We start from the raw sequence: 18,284 nt of genomic DNA, 5'->3' as shown, positions 1-18,284 counted from the left end.
GGATTAGTCGGACCGCAGAGTGAAGGAAAAGCAGCCAAAAAGTGCTCAGCATATGTGAGAACTCCTTCAAGACTGTTGGAAAAGCATTCCTCATGAAGCTGGTTGAGAGAATGCCAAGAGTGTGCAAAGCTGTCATCAAGGCAAAGGGTGTCTACTTTGAAGAATCTAAAATATATTTTGATTTGTTTAACACTTTTTTGGTTACTACATGATTCCATATGCATTATTTCATAGTTTATGTCTTCACTATTATTCTACAATGAAAAAAATAGTAAAAATAAAGAAAAACCCTTGAATGAGTAGGTGTTTCCAAACTTTTTACTAGTACTGTATGCTGTCCTTTGCGTCACATTTGTTGAAAACTAAATCTGAAAATACTCTTGATACATTCCGTAACACGATAAGAATATTCCTGGAAGATGTGGGGTAGGTACAACATAAGACAAATAAATTACAAGGGTTTGAGTGAGAGGACTAACTGGTGTCTCCAAGTGGCCACACCTTTCTTAAGTGCACAGTTTCTAAGTAATTTCAATGCACTTTTATGATTTAAAGAAGAGTCTTGAGCTATAAGGTGAGCTCTCCTAGCTGTGCCATTCAGGAACTAGAGCAAGCACACTTGTAGTTATTTCGTTTGGAACACTCCATCCCCGCAATTACTGTTACTTACTCAATCCAAAATGGTCAATTATAAATCGCAATCTGGGTCAGGTGGGCATCATTTCAAAGCCTGTTCCATTGTCAACATGACTAGAAAAGTTATAAAATACGATATTACAGTGTTAGACAAAGACATTATAAAAGGCTTTCACAATGCAATTCAATGAAACAGATCATCATTTTGGTGCGCATAGAAAGGAGTCATGAGCGCGCCGTGGCAAATTTTCTTCACAATAGAGAAACCGAGGATCATTCTGTTCAGAATAACCCAGGGTATGACGGCATGTCATCTTGTAACTGTACATCAAACATAGTGATCATAAACTTTGACACTGTACAAGACAAGTTTTATGACATGGAAATGTGAAGTGCACATTCTGGACTCAAGGGTGTTTGTTTGGCTTGCTTGTATGACATCAATTTGGTATTACATTTACATTTACATTTAAGTCATTTAGCAGACGCTCTTATCCAGAGCGACTTACAAATTGGTGCATTCACCTTATGATATCCAGTGGAACAACCACTTTACAATAGTGCATCTAACTCTTTTAAGGGGGGGGGGGGGGGTTAGAAGGATTACTTTATCCTATCCTAGGTATTCCTTAAAGAGGTGGGGTTTCAGGTGTCTCCGGAAGGTGGTGATTGACTCCGCTGACCTGGCGTCGTGAGGGAGTTTGTTCCACCATTGGGGTGCCAGAGCAGCGAACAGTTTTGACTGGGCTGAGCGGGAACTGTACTTCCTCAGAGGTAGGGAGGCGAGCAGGCCAGAGGTGGATGAACGCAGTGCCCTTGTTTGGGTGTAGGGCCTGATCAGAGCCTGAAGGTACGGAGGTGCCGTTCCCCTCACAGCTCCGTAGGCAAGCACCATGGTCTTGTAGCGGATGCGAGCTTCAACTGGAAGCCAGTGGAGAGAGTATTCATTATAAATCCTCAAAGTTTCATTTTTCTAAATATACTGAACAAAAATATAAACGCAACATGTAAAGTATTGGTCCCATGTTTGATAAGCGGAATTAGAAGATCCCCGAAATTTTCCATATGCACAAAAACTTATTTCTCCTCAATTTTGGGCAAAAATTTGTTTACATCCCTGCTAGTGAGCATTTCTCTTTGCCAAGATAATCCTGCCACTTGACAGGTGTGGCATATCAAGAAGCTGATTAAGCAGCATGATCATTACACAGGTGTAAGTTGTGCTGAGGACAATAAAAGGTCACACTAAAATGTGCAGTTTTGTCACACAACATAATGCCACAGATGCCTCAAGTTTTGAGGGAGTGTGCAATTGGCATGCTGACAGCAAGAATGACCACCAGAGCTGTTACCAGAGAATTGAATGTTAATTTCTCAACCATAAGCTGCCGCTTACGTCGTTTTAGAGAATTTGGCAGTACGTGCAATAGGCCTCACAACCGCTGACCACGTGTATGGCGTTGTGTGGGCGAGCAGTTTGCTGATTTGAAAGTTGTGAACAGTGCCCCATGGTGGCGGTGGGGTTATGGTGAGGGCAGGCATAAGCTATGGACAATGAACACAATTCTGCAGACCACATGTAACTACGCCAGCCCAGGACCTCCACAATCGGCTTCTTCACCTGCGGGATCGTCTGAGACCAGCCACCTGGACAGCTGATGAAACTGAGGAGTATTTCTGTCTGTAATAAAGCTCTTTTGTGGGGGAAAACTCATTTTGATTGACTGGGCCTGGCTTCCAGGCCCACCCAAGACTGCACCCCTGCCCAGTCATGTGAAACCCATAGATTAGGGCCTAATTAAATGTATTTCAATTGACTGATTTCCTTATATGAACTGTAACCCAGTAAAATATTTTTAATTGTTTCATGTTGCATTTATATTTTTGTTCAGTATACATAGGAGCCTCTTAAATTTACAGCATTTCCCTCACTCAGATAACAAAACATTTGCAAAAGTTGCCCAATTAGCGGGAGGGATGGGGGCAACTTCTTGTCATGCGAGGTGCTCAAGTTCAGAACCACTGTCAGTCAAAACCCATACAGCGCTGCGAAGCGCAGAGCCAAAGCTCTAACATCATGTTACTGTACAGCCATTGCGTTTCCAATTTAGGCGTTTAACATTGCCCAAATCTGCCATTTTCCTGCAACGGGGTACTGCCCTTTCCCACCTGGACAACGGGAACAGCTATGTGAGAATGTTGTTCATTGACTATAGTTCAGGTTTCAACATCATAGTGCCCTCCAAGCTCAACACTAAGCTAAGGACCCTGGGACTGCAACCGGATCCTGGATTTCCTGACAGGCTGCTCCCAGGTGCTGAGGGTAGGCATCAACACATCCGCCACGCTGACCCTCAACATTGTGGTTCCTCAGTGGCACTTCCAGTCAGAGGCTGAAAAGATATGGCATGGGCCCTCAGATCCTCAAAAAGTTCTACAGCTGCATTGAGAGCATCTTGACCGGCTGCATCACCGCTTGGTACATCAATTTCTTGGCATTCAAGCGCAAGGCTCTACAGAGGGTAGTGCGCACAGCTCAGTACATCACTGGGGCTGAGCTCCCTGCCATCCAGGACCTCTATACCAGGCACTCATCACATACACTGCTGCTACTGTTTATCATCTATAATGTTGTCTAGTCACTTTATTCCAAGTTATATGAACATATCTACCTCAATTACCTTGTACCCCTGCACATCTACTTGGTACTGGCACTGTCTGTGTATATAGCCGTGTTATTATTACTTTTATATTATTTCTCTATGCTCTTTCTCTCTGCATTGTTGGGAAGGGCCCGTAAGAAAGCATTGCACTGATAGTCTACATCTGTTGTTTTACGAAGTATGTGACAAATAAACGTGATTGATTTGAGTCCAAGCGTATCCCAATGTCAATGACCCCATCAAGAGGGTCTGGCAGGAGATCGGTGATCCTATACAGAGTGCATGGGGGTGCCACAGTACTTGTGCCACAGGTCAATGGCTTTAGTCACTATTGCGTCAGTGTTCTCCTGGGGCATCTGGTAGTAGAGGAGAAAAACAAATCAATGTGATTGGCAGACAAAAAGGGGAGAAAAGTCTCAAACCTCCAGGAGATCATATGATGATGACGTCACTCACGTTGCACAGGATGCTGACCACTCCCTCCGGTTTGCTGGTCCCCATCACCACGATCTTGTAGCTGAGAAGGATCTCCATGGCAACGAAGACCAGGATCTTACAGGACCCGCTGATCACCTTGTCCCACACCCTGAAAGAGCAGAACACATGACATGAGTCAGAATGCCAGCATAATAGAAGAGCGATGGGTGTCCTGAAAGCTTCATAGCTAACATGGTACAGGACTTCTCTAACCAAGTCCCAGACCCACGCCACTCACAGAACAGCAAAGTGCTTCATGTAACAAATGTGGTTTGTTGATGCAAAGATTACACCTCTCACGCCTTTGTGGCTGGGTTGTTGAGAGAAACAAGCCTCAGTGTGCCTAACCTCTGCAGGCTGGACTCAGGCAGGCAGCCAGCAAAGCAGCGTCTGAACCACAGGCTGTATGGCAGCATGGCGAGGGCCCCAGTATTCTTCAGATGGTTCAGTAGCCGGGGCTCCTCCACACTCAGGTAGTGCTCCAGACTCTTGGGCTAAACCAACCGGACACAGATAAGGGGGGGGTTAGATGTGTTGAGGACACAGGGTTAGATGTGTTGCGAGATTGCTGCAGTGTACACATCTGCTACATGTACATTTTTTATGTTGGATATTTGACTAATCAAAACAACAAAAACAACAGTAGCAGTAACGACAACAACAACGAGCAATGCAGCACCACACAACAAGTGTAGTCCAGACCACCCCTTTCATCCCCTTACCCAACCACCCTTCAATGCACAACTCACCAGGTGGGGAATGGAGTCTCCAAACTTATTGTTGAACTGGTTGACAAAGCTCTTGATCAGCCAATAACAATCCATAGGGTCTTCTACGATCTCCTCCATGGCTCGAGCTATGGACAGGAAGTCCTCATCCTCCTCGTCCTGAAACAGAGACACACCCGTCAGTCTCACACATAAATAGCCTAACCTACTGATTCTACTGAGAACAAAGAATCAAGTGAAATCAAGTTCTGAGTAGGACCAGGCAAGTTTCAAGTACTAATGTCACGTGCACAAGTACAGTGAAATTACTTTCTTGCAAGCTTTAAACGCAACAATGGAGTAATCAATGTCAATGTAGTACTAAAAAATAACCTAAGGTAGGACAAAAACACACAAGTAATAAAAATAAGAAGAACACGAGAAGTAAGTAAGCTGGATACAGTGTCAGCTCCAATACAATATTTACAATGTGTAGGGATACTGGCAGAGGTAAGTTGCACGTTCAGAACAAGGGTCTGATTTCATTTCATCTCCCCTCTCCAACTGTTTACATTCTGTTTACTTTAAAATATGCAAAGAAAGGCCCCGTGCAGTCAAAAACGTGATTTCCCTGTCGTATATATACAGCGCCCTCCATAAGTATTGGGACAGTGAAGCATTTTTTGTTATTTTGGCTCTATAGTCCCAAGAGTTTGGATTTGAAATCAAACAATGACTAGGTGTTGAAGTACAGACCGGCACCTTTCATTTGAGGGTGTGTTTATCCATTTTGGGTGAACTGTTTAGAAATTACAACACTTTTTGTACATTGTCCCCCCATTTAAGGGGAGCAAACGTATTGGGACAAATTAACTTACATGTGTATTAAAGTAGTAAAAAGGTAAGTATTTTGCACGCAATGACTGCATCAAGCATCAATTTGTTAGATGCATTTGCTCTTTGCTTTGGTTGTGTTGCAGATTATATTGTGCCCAATATTAATTAATGGTAAATAATGCATCGTCTCATTTTGGAGTCACTTTTACAGTAAATAAGAATGGAATACGTTTCTAAACACTTCTACATGAATGTGGATGTTACCATGATTACGGATAATCCTAAATGAATCGTGAATAATGATGAGTGAGAAAGTTAGACGCACAAATATCATACCCCCAAGACATGCTAACCTCTCACCATTACAATAACAGGGGGAGGTTACCATTTTTTGGGGTGGGTATGATAGTTGCAGACGCACGACTTTCTCATTATTCACTATTCATGATTTGATATCGCGATAAAAAAAACAGCTGTATTGGACCTTTACATCATTTTTCTTTTTTTTTAAAGGCCCCTCTTATTCTCTCTCTCCTCTTACCGGGGCTGAGGTATCAGAGCGTCTGGGCAGCACTTGGCTCTCCAGCTGGAACATGCGTAGGTACACCAGCGTCTGGGGAGTGGCCATGTGGACAAACCTCATCACCTTCAGGGCCTCCAACACATCCTGGTACTGTTCCCGCCTGTACCCTGCCACCAGGAAGTGGGAGTCACTGTGGGGAGGAAGGATACCTAGAGACAGACACAGGGTGCGTCACATCAGCAAGTCATGCCAGTGGGTTGGTCTGTCAGATGGATCGGTCTAGTGTATGCGTGTCTGGTGAGAAATAGGGTTTTCTATGGGCTGAGAGGTGTGCTGGTATGTGAAATATGCTCTGAATCCTGTGGGTAGTCTGTGTTAAAAGACTTACCCAACAGCACTTTCCATACATGGATCCTGTACATTGAGGGCAGAGGGAATCTCTGACTGAAAGTGCTCAGCTTCTCCACATCTGACAAAGGAACACAAAAAAGGCATATGAACAGACTTGGAGGTAGAAGCAGAGCAGCAGTGATAATAACAATGATGTACCTGTTGTAACTGTAGTAGTATTGTAATGTACATACCCAGTGGGTTGTCCTTCAGTAATATCTCCAGTGATTTCTTCTCCTCCACCCCTCTGAAGCCCACCTTTTCATAATAGGCAGAACGGAAGTTCCTCTGAGGGTCCTCAGCCATACTGTCACCTGGAAAAGCACAGTTTTAAAGAAGGGTCATTTAATGATAGTGTCTCCTGAAAATGACATCAAAACCACAGCACACTTACTTTGTGAGGCACTGGCAGGCTTAGATCGCTAAAGATACTTAGCCTAACTCTATCATCTCTATGGACACTGGAGTTAACATTAAGGGCAACTCCACAATAATGGAATTACGCTAAGACGCCGATTTTTCACTTAAAAATGTATACCAACTGTCTCCCGAGTGGCGCAGTGGTGTGCTAGCTGTGCCACCAGAGACTCTGGGTTCCAGCCCAGGCTCTGTCGCAGCCGGCCGCGACCGGGAGGTCCATGGGGCGACGCACAATTGGCCCTGCGTCGTCCAGGTTAGGGAGGGTTTGGCCGGTAGGGATGTCCTTGTCTCATCGCGCACTAGCGACTCCTGTGGCAAGCCGGGCGCAGTGCGCGCTCACCAGGTCGCTAGGTGTACGGTGTTTCCTCCGACACATTGGTGCGGCTGGCTTCCGGGTTAAGCGAGCAATGTCAAGAAGCAGTGCGGCTTGGCAGGGTCATGTTTCGGAGGACGCATGGCTCTCGATCTTTGCCTCTTCCGAGTCCGTACGGGTCTTGCAGTGAGTGGATGAGACGAACTACCAATTGCGGAGAAATAACATACGCACACCCACACACACACAACCGTTCAAAAGTTTGGGGTCACTTAGAAATGTCCTTGTTTTTGAAAGAAAAGCAGATTTTTTGACCATTAAAATATCAAATTGATCAGAAATACAGTGTAGACATTGTTAATGTTGTAAATGACTATTGTAGCTGGAAACGGCAGATTTATGGAATATCTACATAGGTGTACAGAGGCCCATTGTCAGTAACCCTCACTCCTGTGTTCCAATGGCACGTTGTGTTAGCTAATACAAGTTTATCATTTTAAAAGAGTTAGATGCACTATTGTAAAGTGGTTGTTCCACTGGATATCATAAGGTGAATGCACCAATTTGTAAGTCGCTCTGGATAAGAGCGTCTGCTAAATGACTTAAATGTAAATGTATGTAAAATGTAAAAGGCTAATTGATCATTAGAAAAACCTTTTGCAATTATGTTAGCACAGCTGAAAACTGTTGTGCTGATTAAAGAAACAATAAAACTGGCCTTCTTTAGACTAGTTGAGTATCTGGAGCATCAGCATTGGTGGGTTCGATTACAGGCTCAAAATGGCCAGGAACAAAGAACTTTCTTCTGAAACTCGTGAATCTATTCTGTTCTGAGAAATAAATACACACACAGAAAATTACTGGTCCCCTCCCCTCGTGTCAAACACTTGGCTTTAGGAGGCAGGCATTACCAAGGATTTACTGCTGTCCTCCCAATCCACACAGAAATGCATACAAAGATCTCCATCGCCCTCCATTTGGCAAATCTGACCAGTGCATCAACGGCGTCGTCCCCACAGTGACCGTACACATATCCCAACCAGAAGCCATCGATTACGGGCAACATCCTCACTGAGCTAAAGGCAGATTACAAAGGGAAACCCAGCCGCAAGCTGCCCAGTGACATCAGCCTACCAGACAAGCTAAATGCCTTCTATGCTCGCTTTGAAATAAGTAACACTGAACCATGCATGAGAGCACCAGCTGTTCCAGACGACTGTGTGATCAGGCTCTCCATAGCCGATGTGAGTAAGACCTTTACACAGGTTAACATTCACAAGGACGCAGGGCCAGAGGACTACCAGGATGGCAAGGTTTCTGTTAACCGGTAAATGCTGGCTTAAAAAAGAAAAGCCAATAAATAAAATTGATGGCCAAATTGCCACCCCCCCCAAAAAAAAAAAATCCATTGCAAAATAATGCTTTTTATTCATTGACGGAAATAAAACTGCTCCAACATCAAAGACAAATATACTTCATAGGCTAATAAATCCACAAGCTGCTTGGAAATTAGTGTCGGGTGAGTATGTTTCTATTTTTACTCACGCAAAAGACGCAAGGTCATCATAAGGGACTTCAGCTAAAATGTACCTCCCGACTGGGCAAAATATTGTATTGATTATCCCGGTTTCCAGTGTGCTCGCCGAGGGGAATCTTTCTCCAAAACAGGGTAAAGACGGCCTCAAGCTGTGCCTTCTTGAGGACAAAGTTACGAAGCTGATAAGCACACAAGCTGCACCCATGCGTTGGACAGTTTTGACTTCCCAACAGCAGGGGCTCACTTTGAGGAGGCATTGAATGTCTGCCGCAAACACAAGTAAATTTGAGGCAAATTATTGTGTTCGTCAGGCCCGGTCCTAGCAGTTCTGCTGCCGCCCTAGGCAACATCAACATATGCCACTATTGTCATGTATAGTATAAAGATTTGGAATGGATTGATAGACTAGAATAGGGTAAAGATTTGTATAATGCGTAATTGGTGCATTTCAGTTGAGCTTATTTCAGTGGAGCTTGGAAATTAAACGAGTAAGTACTTTCATAAAAACATGACGCGGGCTTCGTTTCAAATGAGCATAAGATTTATCTCAATGAATTTTGTTTATTTACACTACCGTTCAAAAGTTTGGGGTCACATAGAAATGTCCTTGTTTTCCATGAAAACATACATGAAATTAGTTGCAAAAAGAATAGGAAATATAGTCAAGACGTTGACAAGGTTATACATAATTATTATTTCAATTAAAAATCATTGTGTCCTTTGCAGCAATTACAGCCATGCAGACCTTTGGCATTCTAGTTGTCAGTTTATTGAGGTAATCTGAAGAGATTTCCCCCCATGCTTCTTGAAGCACCTCCCACAAGTTGGATTGGCTTGATGGGCACTTCTTACGTACCATACGGTCAAGCTGCTCCCACAACAGCTCAATAGGGTTGAGATCCAGTGGCTGTGCTGGCCACTCCATTATAGACAGAATACCAGCTGACTGCTTCTTCCCTAAATAGTTCTTGCATAGTTTGGAGCTGTGTTTTGGGTCATTGTCCTGTTGTAGGAGGAAACTGGCTCCAATTAAGCGCTGTCCACAGGGTATGACATGGCGTTGCAAAATGGAGTGATAGCCTTCCTTCTTCAAGATCCCTTTTACCCTGTAGAAATCTCCCACTTTACCACCATCAAATTACCCCCAGACCATCACATTGCCTCCACCATTCTTGACAGATGGCGTCAAGCACTCCTCCAGCATCTTTTCTTTTTTTCTGAGTCTCACAAATGTTCTTCTTTGTGATCCGAACACCTCAAACTTAGATTTGTCTGTCCATAACACTTTTTTCCAACCTTCCTCTGTCCAGTGTCTGTATTCTTTTGCCCATCTTAATCTTTTATTTTTATTGGCCAGTCTGAGATATGGCTTTTTCTTTGCAACTCTGCCTAGAAGGCAAGCATCCCGAAGTCGCCTCTTCACTGTTGACGTTGAGACTGGTATTTTAGGGGTACTATTTAATGAAGCTGCCAGTTGAGGACTTGTGAGGCGTCTGTTTCTCAAACTAGACACTCTACTGTACTTGTCCTCTTGCTCAGTTGTGCACCGCGGCCTCCCACTCCTCTTTTTATTTTGGCTAGAGCCAGTTTGCGCTGTTCTGTGAAGGGAGTAGTAACCAGCTTAGTACGAGATCTTCAGTTTCTTGGTAATTTCTCGCATGGGATAGCCTTCATTTCTCAGATGAAGAATAGACTGACGAGTTTCAGAAGAAAGTTCTTTGTTCCTGGCCATTTTGAGCCTGTAAACAAACCCACAAATGCTGATGCTTCAGATACTCAACTTGTCTAAAGGCCAGTTGTATTGCTTCTTTAACCAGCACAATAGTTGTCAGCTGTGCTAACATAATTGCAAAAGGGTTTTCTAATGATCAATTAGCATTTTAAAATTATAAACTTGGATTAGCTAACACAACGTGCCATAGGAACACATGAGTGATGGTTGCTGACAATGAGCCTCTGTATATATTTAATTTACAACATTAACAATGTATTTCTGATCAATTTGATGTTATTTTAAAATGGACCAAAAAAATTGCTTTTCTTTCAAAACAAGGACATTACTAAGTGACCCCAAATTTTTGAATGGTAGTGTACATATCGAATTTGATTGTCCAATATCAGTTTTCCAATTTGCCACTGCTGTGATGCTGAATCGCAGCGGGATGGGGAGTGGGGATCCCGGGCAGGCCCGGTGATGGCTAGACAGGATCCAGCTTTTGTCAAATCAACGTCAAAAGTAGATTTTTGTTGTTGTTGCATTTTAGCTAATTCTCCTAACCTGCAGCGTAACTTCTCCTAATCAGCTACGAAAAGTCAAATCTGACATCAATTTGACAAAAGTTGGAACACTTCTAGCCATGACCGGCCTGCCCTGGTGTTTGTAGACAGCCATGTTTTATTATTTATTAGGCCTAAATAAAATGTTCACGCCTAGGCTAAATTAAATTAGAGAGGCCTAGATGATATTAGAAAAAATGCTGTTTTGTTATTTATTAATGAAAATGTTCATACAAATAGCCTAAAGGACAGGTCGTTCGCAAATTATATTATATTTGGAAGTTGCGTTTTATTATTGGCTGTGTGCTTAGGGTCATTGTCCTGTTGGAAGGTGAATCTTCGCCCCAGACTGAGGTCCTGAGCGCTCTGGAGCAGGTTTTCATCAAGGATCTCTCTCTACTTTGCTCCGTTCATCTTTCCCTCAATCCTGACTAGTCTCCCAGTCCCTGCCACTGAAAAACATCCCACAGCATGATGCTGCCACCACCATGCTTCACCATAGGGATGGTGACAGGTTTCCTCTAGACATGACGCTTGCCAGTCAGGCCAAAGAGTTCAATCTTGGTTTCATCGGACCAGTGAGTCTTGTTTCTCATGGTCTGGAGAGTCTTTTGGTAAACTCCAAGCGGGCTGTCGTATGCCTTTTGCTGAGGAGTGGCTTCCATCTGGCCACTCTACCATTAAGGCCTGATTGGTGGAGTGCTGTAAAGATGGTTTCCTTCTGGAGGTTCTCCCATCTCCACAGTGAAACTCTAGAGCTCTGTCAGAGTGACCATCAAGTTCTCGGTCACCTCCCTAACCAAGGCCCCGATTGCTCAGTTTGGCTGGGTGGCCAGCTCTAGAAAGGATCTTGGGTGTTCCAAACTTCTTCCATTTAAGAATGATGGAGGCCACTGTGTTCTTGGGGACCTCCAATGCTGCAGACATGTGTTGGAAGCCTTCTCCAGATCTATACACTGCCTTGCAAAAGTATTCACCCCCTTGGCATTTTTCCTACTTTGTTGCAACCTGTAATTTAAATTGATTTTTATTTGGATTTCATGTAATGGACATACAAGATAGTCCAAATTGGTGAAGTGAAATGAAAAGAATGACTTGTTTCAAACACTCGAGTGGTTTAGGAGGAAACATTTAAATTTCTTTGAATGGCCTAGTCAAAGCCCAGACCTCAATCCAATTGAGAATCTGTGGTATGACTTAAAGATTGCTGTACATCAGCGGAACCCATCCAACTTGAAGGAGCTGGAGCACTTTTGCCTTGAAGAATGGGCAAAAATGTGGAGTGGAGTCCAATCAAGTTGTAGAAACATCTCAAGGATGATGAATGGAAACAAGATGCACCTGAGCTCAATTTCGAGTGTCATAGCAAAGGGTCTGAATAATTTTGTAAATAAGGTATGTTTTTTTATATACACTGCTCAAAAAAATAAAGGGAACACTAAAATAACACATCCTAGATCTGAATGAATGACATATTCGTATTAAATACTTTTTTCTTTACATAGTTGAATGTGCTGACAACAAAATCACACAAAAATTATCAATGGAAATCAAATTTATCAACCCATGGAGGTCTGGATTTGGAGTCACACTCAAAATTAAAGTGGAAAATCACACTACAGGCTGATCCAAATTTGATGTAATGTCCTTAAAACAAGTCAAAATGAGGCTCAGTAGTGTGTGTGGCCTCCACGTGCCTGTATGACCTCCCTACAACGCCTGGGCATGCTCCTGATGAGGTGGTGGATGGTCTCCTGAGGGATCTCCTCCCAGACCTGGACTAAAGCATCCGCCAACTCCTGGACAGTCTGTGGTGCAACGTGGCGTTGGTGGATGGAGCGAGACATGATGTCCCAGATGTGCTCAATTGGATTCAGGTCTGGGGAACGGGCGGGCCAGTCCATAGCATCAATGCCTTCCTCTTGCAGGAACTGCTGACACACTCCAGCCACATGAGGTCTAGCATTGTCTTGCATTAGGAGGAACCCAGGGCCAACCGCACCAGCGTATGGTCTCACAAGGGGTCTGAGGATCTCATCTCGGTACCTATTGGCAGTCAGGCTACCTCTGGCGAGCACATGGAGGGCTGTGCGGCCCCCCAAAGAAATGCCACCCCACACCATGACTGACCCACCGCCAAACCGGTCATGCTGGAGGATGTTGCAGGCAGCAGAACGTTCTCCACGGCGTCTCCAGACTCTGTCACGTCTGTCACATGTGCTCAGTGTGAACCTGCTTTCATCTGTGAAGAGCACAGGGCGTCAGTGGCGAATTTGCCAATCTTGGTGTTCTCTGGCAAATGCCAAACGTCCTGCACGGTGTTGGGCTGTAAGCACAACCCCCACCTGTGGACGTCGGTCCCTCATACCATCCTCATGGAGTCTGTTTCTGACCGTTTGAGCAGACACATGCACATTTGTGGCCTGCTGGAGGTCATTTTGCAGGGCTCTGGCAGTGCTCCTCCTGCTCCTCCTTGCACAAAGGCGGAGGTAGCGGTCCTGCTGCTGGGTTGTTGCCCTCCAACGGCCTCCTCCATGTCTCCTGATGTACTGGCCTGTCTCCTGGTAGCGCCTCCATGCTCTGGACACTACGCTGACAGACACAGCAAACCTTCTTGCCACAGCTCGCATTGATGTGCCATCCTGGATGAGCTGCACTACCTGGGCCACTTGTGTCGGTTGTAGACTCCGTCTCATGCTACCACTAGAGTGAAAGCACCGCCAGCATTCAAAAGTGACCAAAACATCAGCCAGGAAGCATAGGAACTGAGAAGTGGTCTGTGGTCACCACCTGCAGAACCACTCCTTTATTGGGGGTGTCTTGCTAATTGCCTATAATTTCCACCTGTTGTCTATTCCATTTGCACAACAGCATGTGAAATGTATTGTCAATCAGTGTTGCTTCCTAAGTGGACAGTTTGATTTCAGAGAAGTGTGATTGACTTGGAAAAACATTGTGTTGTTTAAGTGTTCCCTTTATTTTTTTGAGCAGTGTATATATACATTTGCAAGAAATTCTAAAAACCTGTTTTCGCTTTGACATTATGGGGTACTGTGCGTAGATTGCTGAATATTTTTTATTTTATTTAATCCATTTTAGAAAAAGGCTGTAACGTAACAAAATGTGTAAAAGGTTAAGGGGTCTGAATACTTTCCGAAGGCACTGTATGTCTAAGCTTCTAAGGTGACTTCTGCTTTACAAAATATTGCGAAGAAGTCTATCAGTCAACTGTATTCTATAATTACACTGAACAAAAATATAAACGCAAATGTAAAGTGTTGGTCTCATGTATCATATCTTCACCTGCGGGATCGTCTGAGACCAGCCACCCAGACAGCTGGTTTGCAAAACCGAAGAATTTCTGCCCAAACTGTCATGGTATGGGCAGGCATAAGCTCCGGACAATGAACACAATTACATTTTATCAATGGCAATTTTAATGCACAGAGATACCGTGACGAGATCCTGTCGTGTCATTCATCCGCCGCCATCACCTCATGTTTCAGCATAATACTGCACGGCCCCATGTCGCAAGGATCTGTACACAATTCCTGGAAGGTGAAAATATCCCAGTTCTTCCATGGCCTGCATGCTCACCAGACATGTCAACCATTGAGCATGTTTGGGCAGCTCTGGATTGAAAAACAGCGTGTTCCAGTTCCTGCCAAAATCCAGCAACTTCGCACAGCCATGGAAGAGGAGAGGGACAACATTTCACAGGCCACAATCAACAGCCTGATCAACTCTATGCAAAGGGAGATTTGCAGCACCGCATGAGGCAAATGGTGGTCACACCAGATACAGACTGGTTTTCTGATCAACACGCCTACCTTTCTTTTAAAAGGTACTGTATATGTGACCAGCAGATAGAATAGAATACAACTTGATTGTCCATCCAGGATGGCCATTTTTCTTCGGCATCACCTTCCATTAAAATAATTACACACACCTACATTCTTACATCATACACATGTAAACCAGTCAGTCCATCATGTTGCATACACTAACAACATAGTTGCATATCTGTATTCCCAGTCATGTGAAATCCATAGATTAGGGCCTAATGAATTCATTTCATTTGACTGACTTCCTTATATGAACTGTCACCCAGTAAAATCTTTGAAATTGTTGTGTTCCGCGCATGTGATAAATAACATTTTGATTTGAAATATAAACGCAACATCCTAATTGGCAACACGCATGTTGCGTTTATATTTCAAATCAAAATGTTATTTATCACATGCGCCGAACACAACAGGTGTAGTAGACCTTACCGCGAAACGCTTACTTACAAGCCCTTAACCAACGATGCAGTTAAGAAAAATATTTACTGAATAAAGTAAAAAAATAAATGAGCAACAATAAAATAACAGTAACGAGGCTATAGGTACCGAGTCAATGTGCGGTGGTACAGGTTAGTTGAGGTAATTGAGGTAATATGTACAGTACCAGTCAAAAGTTGATGTCTTCACTATTATTCTACAATGTAGAAAATAGTAAAAATAAAGAAAAACCCTGGAATGTGTAGGTATCCAAACTTTTGACTGGTACTATACATGTAGGTTGGGGCAAAGTGACTATGTATAGATAATAGATAATAAACAGCGAGTAGCAGCAGTGATTATCTTGTTTTTTGTTCAGTGTAATTACAAAACAATAGAAATGCAATTGTGTATTGCTGCTGTTTGTCTGCTATCCAACAGTCCATGATTAGCTCTGTTGACCATGTGAGAGAGCATTTTTAAGAGAAAATGGGTTGAGTCATGCCAATTAGGATCGGGATGACATGTGGCCCATTGTTTCACTTGTCATCAATGACATGTGGCCCATTGTTTATCTTGGTACCTGGAAAAGACCACATGGGCAATTCCAATAACTGTCAGTCAAGGCGATCTCATGAAAATAAGCTGCCACCCCACTCAGCATTTTCTTAATGCTTCCTGATAGTTAAAGACGCAAGAAAGTATACAATTTCTTCAATTATGAGTATTTTAATAGCTTAAAAATATTATGGGTGATGTGTTGGTCATTCAAAGGCTATTTTTACTTGGGAAATAGGATGACTGTCCGGGACCTTTATGGGTTAAGGTTCGTTTTAGGTAAGGTTTATAGTTAAGGTTAGGGGTTAAAGTTAGGCTTATGTTATGGACGTCCCAAGCATCCATGATATCCCTAAACTTGAGTTTCTAGTATTTTCTGTGACAGTGTTAAAATTACACTTTACTGAAAACCATTAAACTGTTGGATGAATAACGTAACAGAAGTATAGTTTACTGTTAAAATGTGCTTTATGTCAAGCTTATTTTGCCTCCTACCTTGTTGTACCCGTGGGCCTCACCGCATCCACGCCCTTTCCAGCTTGCAGTCACCGGGGAAGGAGCTCTGAAGCCGGGCGCGACCTACACGACTGTCTGCAACCAGCTAGCTATCTCTCTAGCTAGATACTGTAACCACTATTGGTACATCTTCTTCTCATATGCTTAAATCAACGTCTCTATGAAATCAACGTCACTATGCAAGCAATGAAACCCAAGCTAGCAATACCAAAGATGTTCGAATAACACAAATTACATGCCCAGCAATGAGAAAGTGAAACGCAGGCTATTGATCCATTCATAACATGTTGACCATTTCCTCATCGACAGCACGTGCAACCAGTAGATGGCAATGAACATTATATTATTTGCTGTAGTTACAGATATCTTCCAATAGAAGGTGTACTGTAGCTGGGTAACAAACATCCAATGTTTACTTTTATTTAACCTTTATTTAACTAGGCAAGTCAGTTAAGAACACATTGTTATTTACAATGACGGGCTACACCACGGTCTACTGCCATTCTACACTGAACAAAAAATATAAACGCTACATGTAGTGTTGATCCCATGTTTCATGAGCTAAAATAAAATATCCCAGAAATGTTCCATATGCACAAAAACTGTATTTCTCTCAAATGTTGTGCACAAATTAGTTTACATCCATGTTAGTGAACATTTCTCCTTTGCCAATATAATCTTTCCACCTGACAGATGTGGCATATCAAGATAATGATTAAACATGATCATTACACAGGTGCACCTGGTGCTAGGGAAAATAAAAGTCACTCTAAAATGTGCGGTTTTGTCACACAACACAAGCTTTGAGGGAGCGTTCAATTGGCTGACTGCAGGAATGTCCACCAGAGCTGTTGCCAGATAATTTAATGTTTATTTTTACATTTACATTTAAGTCAGTTAGCAGACGCTCTTATCCAGAGCGACTTACAAATTGGAAAGTTCATACATATTCATCCTGGTCCCCCCATGGGGAATGAACCCACAACCCTGGCGTTGCAAGTGCCATGCTCTACCAACTGAGCCACACGGGACCATAAGTCGCCTCCAATGTCGTTTTAGAGAATTTGGCAGTATGTCCAACCAGCCTCACAACCACAGACCATGTGTATGGCGGTGTGTGGGCGAGCGGTTTTATGATTTGAACGTTGTGAACAGAGTTCCCCGTGGTGGCGGTGGGGTTATGGTGTGGGCAGGCATAAGCTATGGACAATGAACACAATTGCATTTTATCAATAGCAATTTGAATGCACAGAGATACCATGACGAGGTCCCGAGGACCATTGTCGTGCCGTTCAAACGCCGCCAACACCTCATGTTTCAGCATGATAATGCACGGCCCCATGTTGCAAGGATCTGTACACAAATTCTGGAAGTTGAAAATGTCCCAGTCCCAGTTCTTCCATGGCCTGCATGCTCACCAGACATGTCAACCATTGAGCATGTTTGGGATGCTCTGGATTGACGTGTACAACAGCATGTTCCAGTTCTCGCCAATATCCAGAAACCTCCCACAGCCATTGAAGAGGAGTGGGACAACATTCCACAGACCTCAATCAACAGCCTGATCAAATACATGTGAAGGAGATGTGTCGCGCTGCATGATGCAAATGGTGGTCAGACCAGATACTGACTGGTTTTCTGATCCACACTCCTATCTCTTTTTTAAGGTATCTGTGACCATGGATGCATATCTGTATTCCCAGTCATGTGAAATCCATAGATTAGGGCCTAATGAATTGATTTAAATTGACTGATTTCCTTATATGAACTGTAACTCATTAAAATCTTTGAAATTGTAGCATTTTGCGTTTATATTTTTGTTCAGTATAGTTTGGCTCACTTGTATAGTTGAACATTGGAAGAATAAACTATTCATGATTTGATTATGTTATGTAGTTATATTCTCTAAACCAGTACTAGAAACCGTTCTCTCTGACCTGCAGATTAGTTTAGGCTTTATGTGAGGGCCATCTGGCACATTCTAAATGATCATTGATGATTTCTGTGTTTATTTCACACAATATTTATGACTATGAATACATGTCTCGATGCTCTAAGGACACGGGCCTATTTTAGGCTTAGTGTGGTATTTTTTATGTATTCGTACAAAAATCATTACATAATTTTACTGACCATATATAGGCTATTTCACACAGAAACCAAAGAGC

The 18,284-nt window shown here is 43.1% G+C and overlaps 1 protein-coding gene across 1 annotated transcript; it reads right to left on the bottom strand.

The window, feature by feature from the left end:
• Window positions 1-276: 276 nt before the first annotated feature.
• Window positions 277-16,430, bottom strand: tbc1d7 (TBC1 domain family, member 7). Its single transcript, XM_071406613.1, has 8 exons — window positions 16,096-16,430; window positions 6,428-6,547; window positions 6,232-6,312; window positions 5,862-6,052; window positions 4,526-4,663; window positions 4,125-4,270; window positions 3,756-3,885; window positions 277-3,655 (listed from the first exon to the last, which is right to left on the bottom strand). The coding sequence occupies exons 2-8, from the start codon at window positions 6,537-6,539 to the stop codon at window positions 3,569-3,571; spliced, it is 885 nt and encodes a 294-aa protein (XP_071262714.1). The 5' UTR covers window positions 6,540-6,547; window positions 16,096-16,430; the 3' UTR covers window positions 277-3,568.
• Between the last annotated feature and the right edge of the window lie 1,854 nt (window positions 16,431-18,284).

The sequence above is a fragment of the Salvelinus alpinus genome, chromosome 6 (assembly GCF_045679555.1).
Source record: "Salvelinus alpinus chromosome 6, SLU_Salpinus.1, whole genome shotgun sequence".
Taxonomy (NCBI): Eukaryota; Metazoa; Chordata; class Actinopteri; order Salmoniformes; family Salmonidae; genus Salvelinus; species Salvelinus alpinus.
The sequence above is the reverse complement of the archived record's forward strand: the minus strand, read 5'-3'. Positions and strand labels throughout refer to the sequence as shown.

What these genes read in the sequence shown, in the direction of transcription:
- tbc1d7 (XM_071406613.1), bottom strand. Translation starts at nt 6,539, where the DNA reads ATGGCTGAGGACCCTCAGAGGAACTTCCGTTCTGCCTATTATGAAAAG. An exon ending in ACTGAAGGACAACCCACTGG is followed by an intron (nt 6,313 to 6,427) that starts GTATGTACATTA and finishes TTCCTTTGTCAG; the next exon opens with ATGTGGAGAAGCTGAGCACT. An exon ending in TGTATGGAAAGTGCTGTTGG is followed by an intron (nt 6,053 to 6,231) that starts GTAAGTCTTTTA and finishes GTCTGTCTCTAG; the next exon opens with GTATCCTTCCTCCCCACAGT.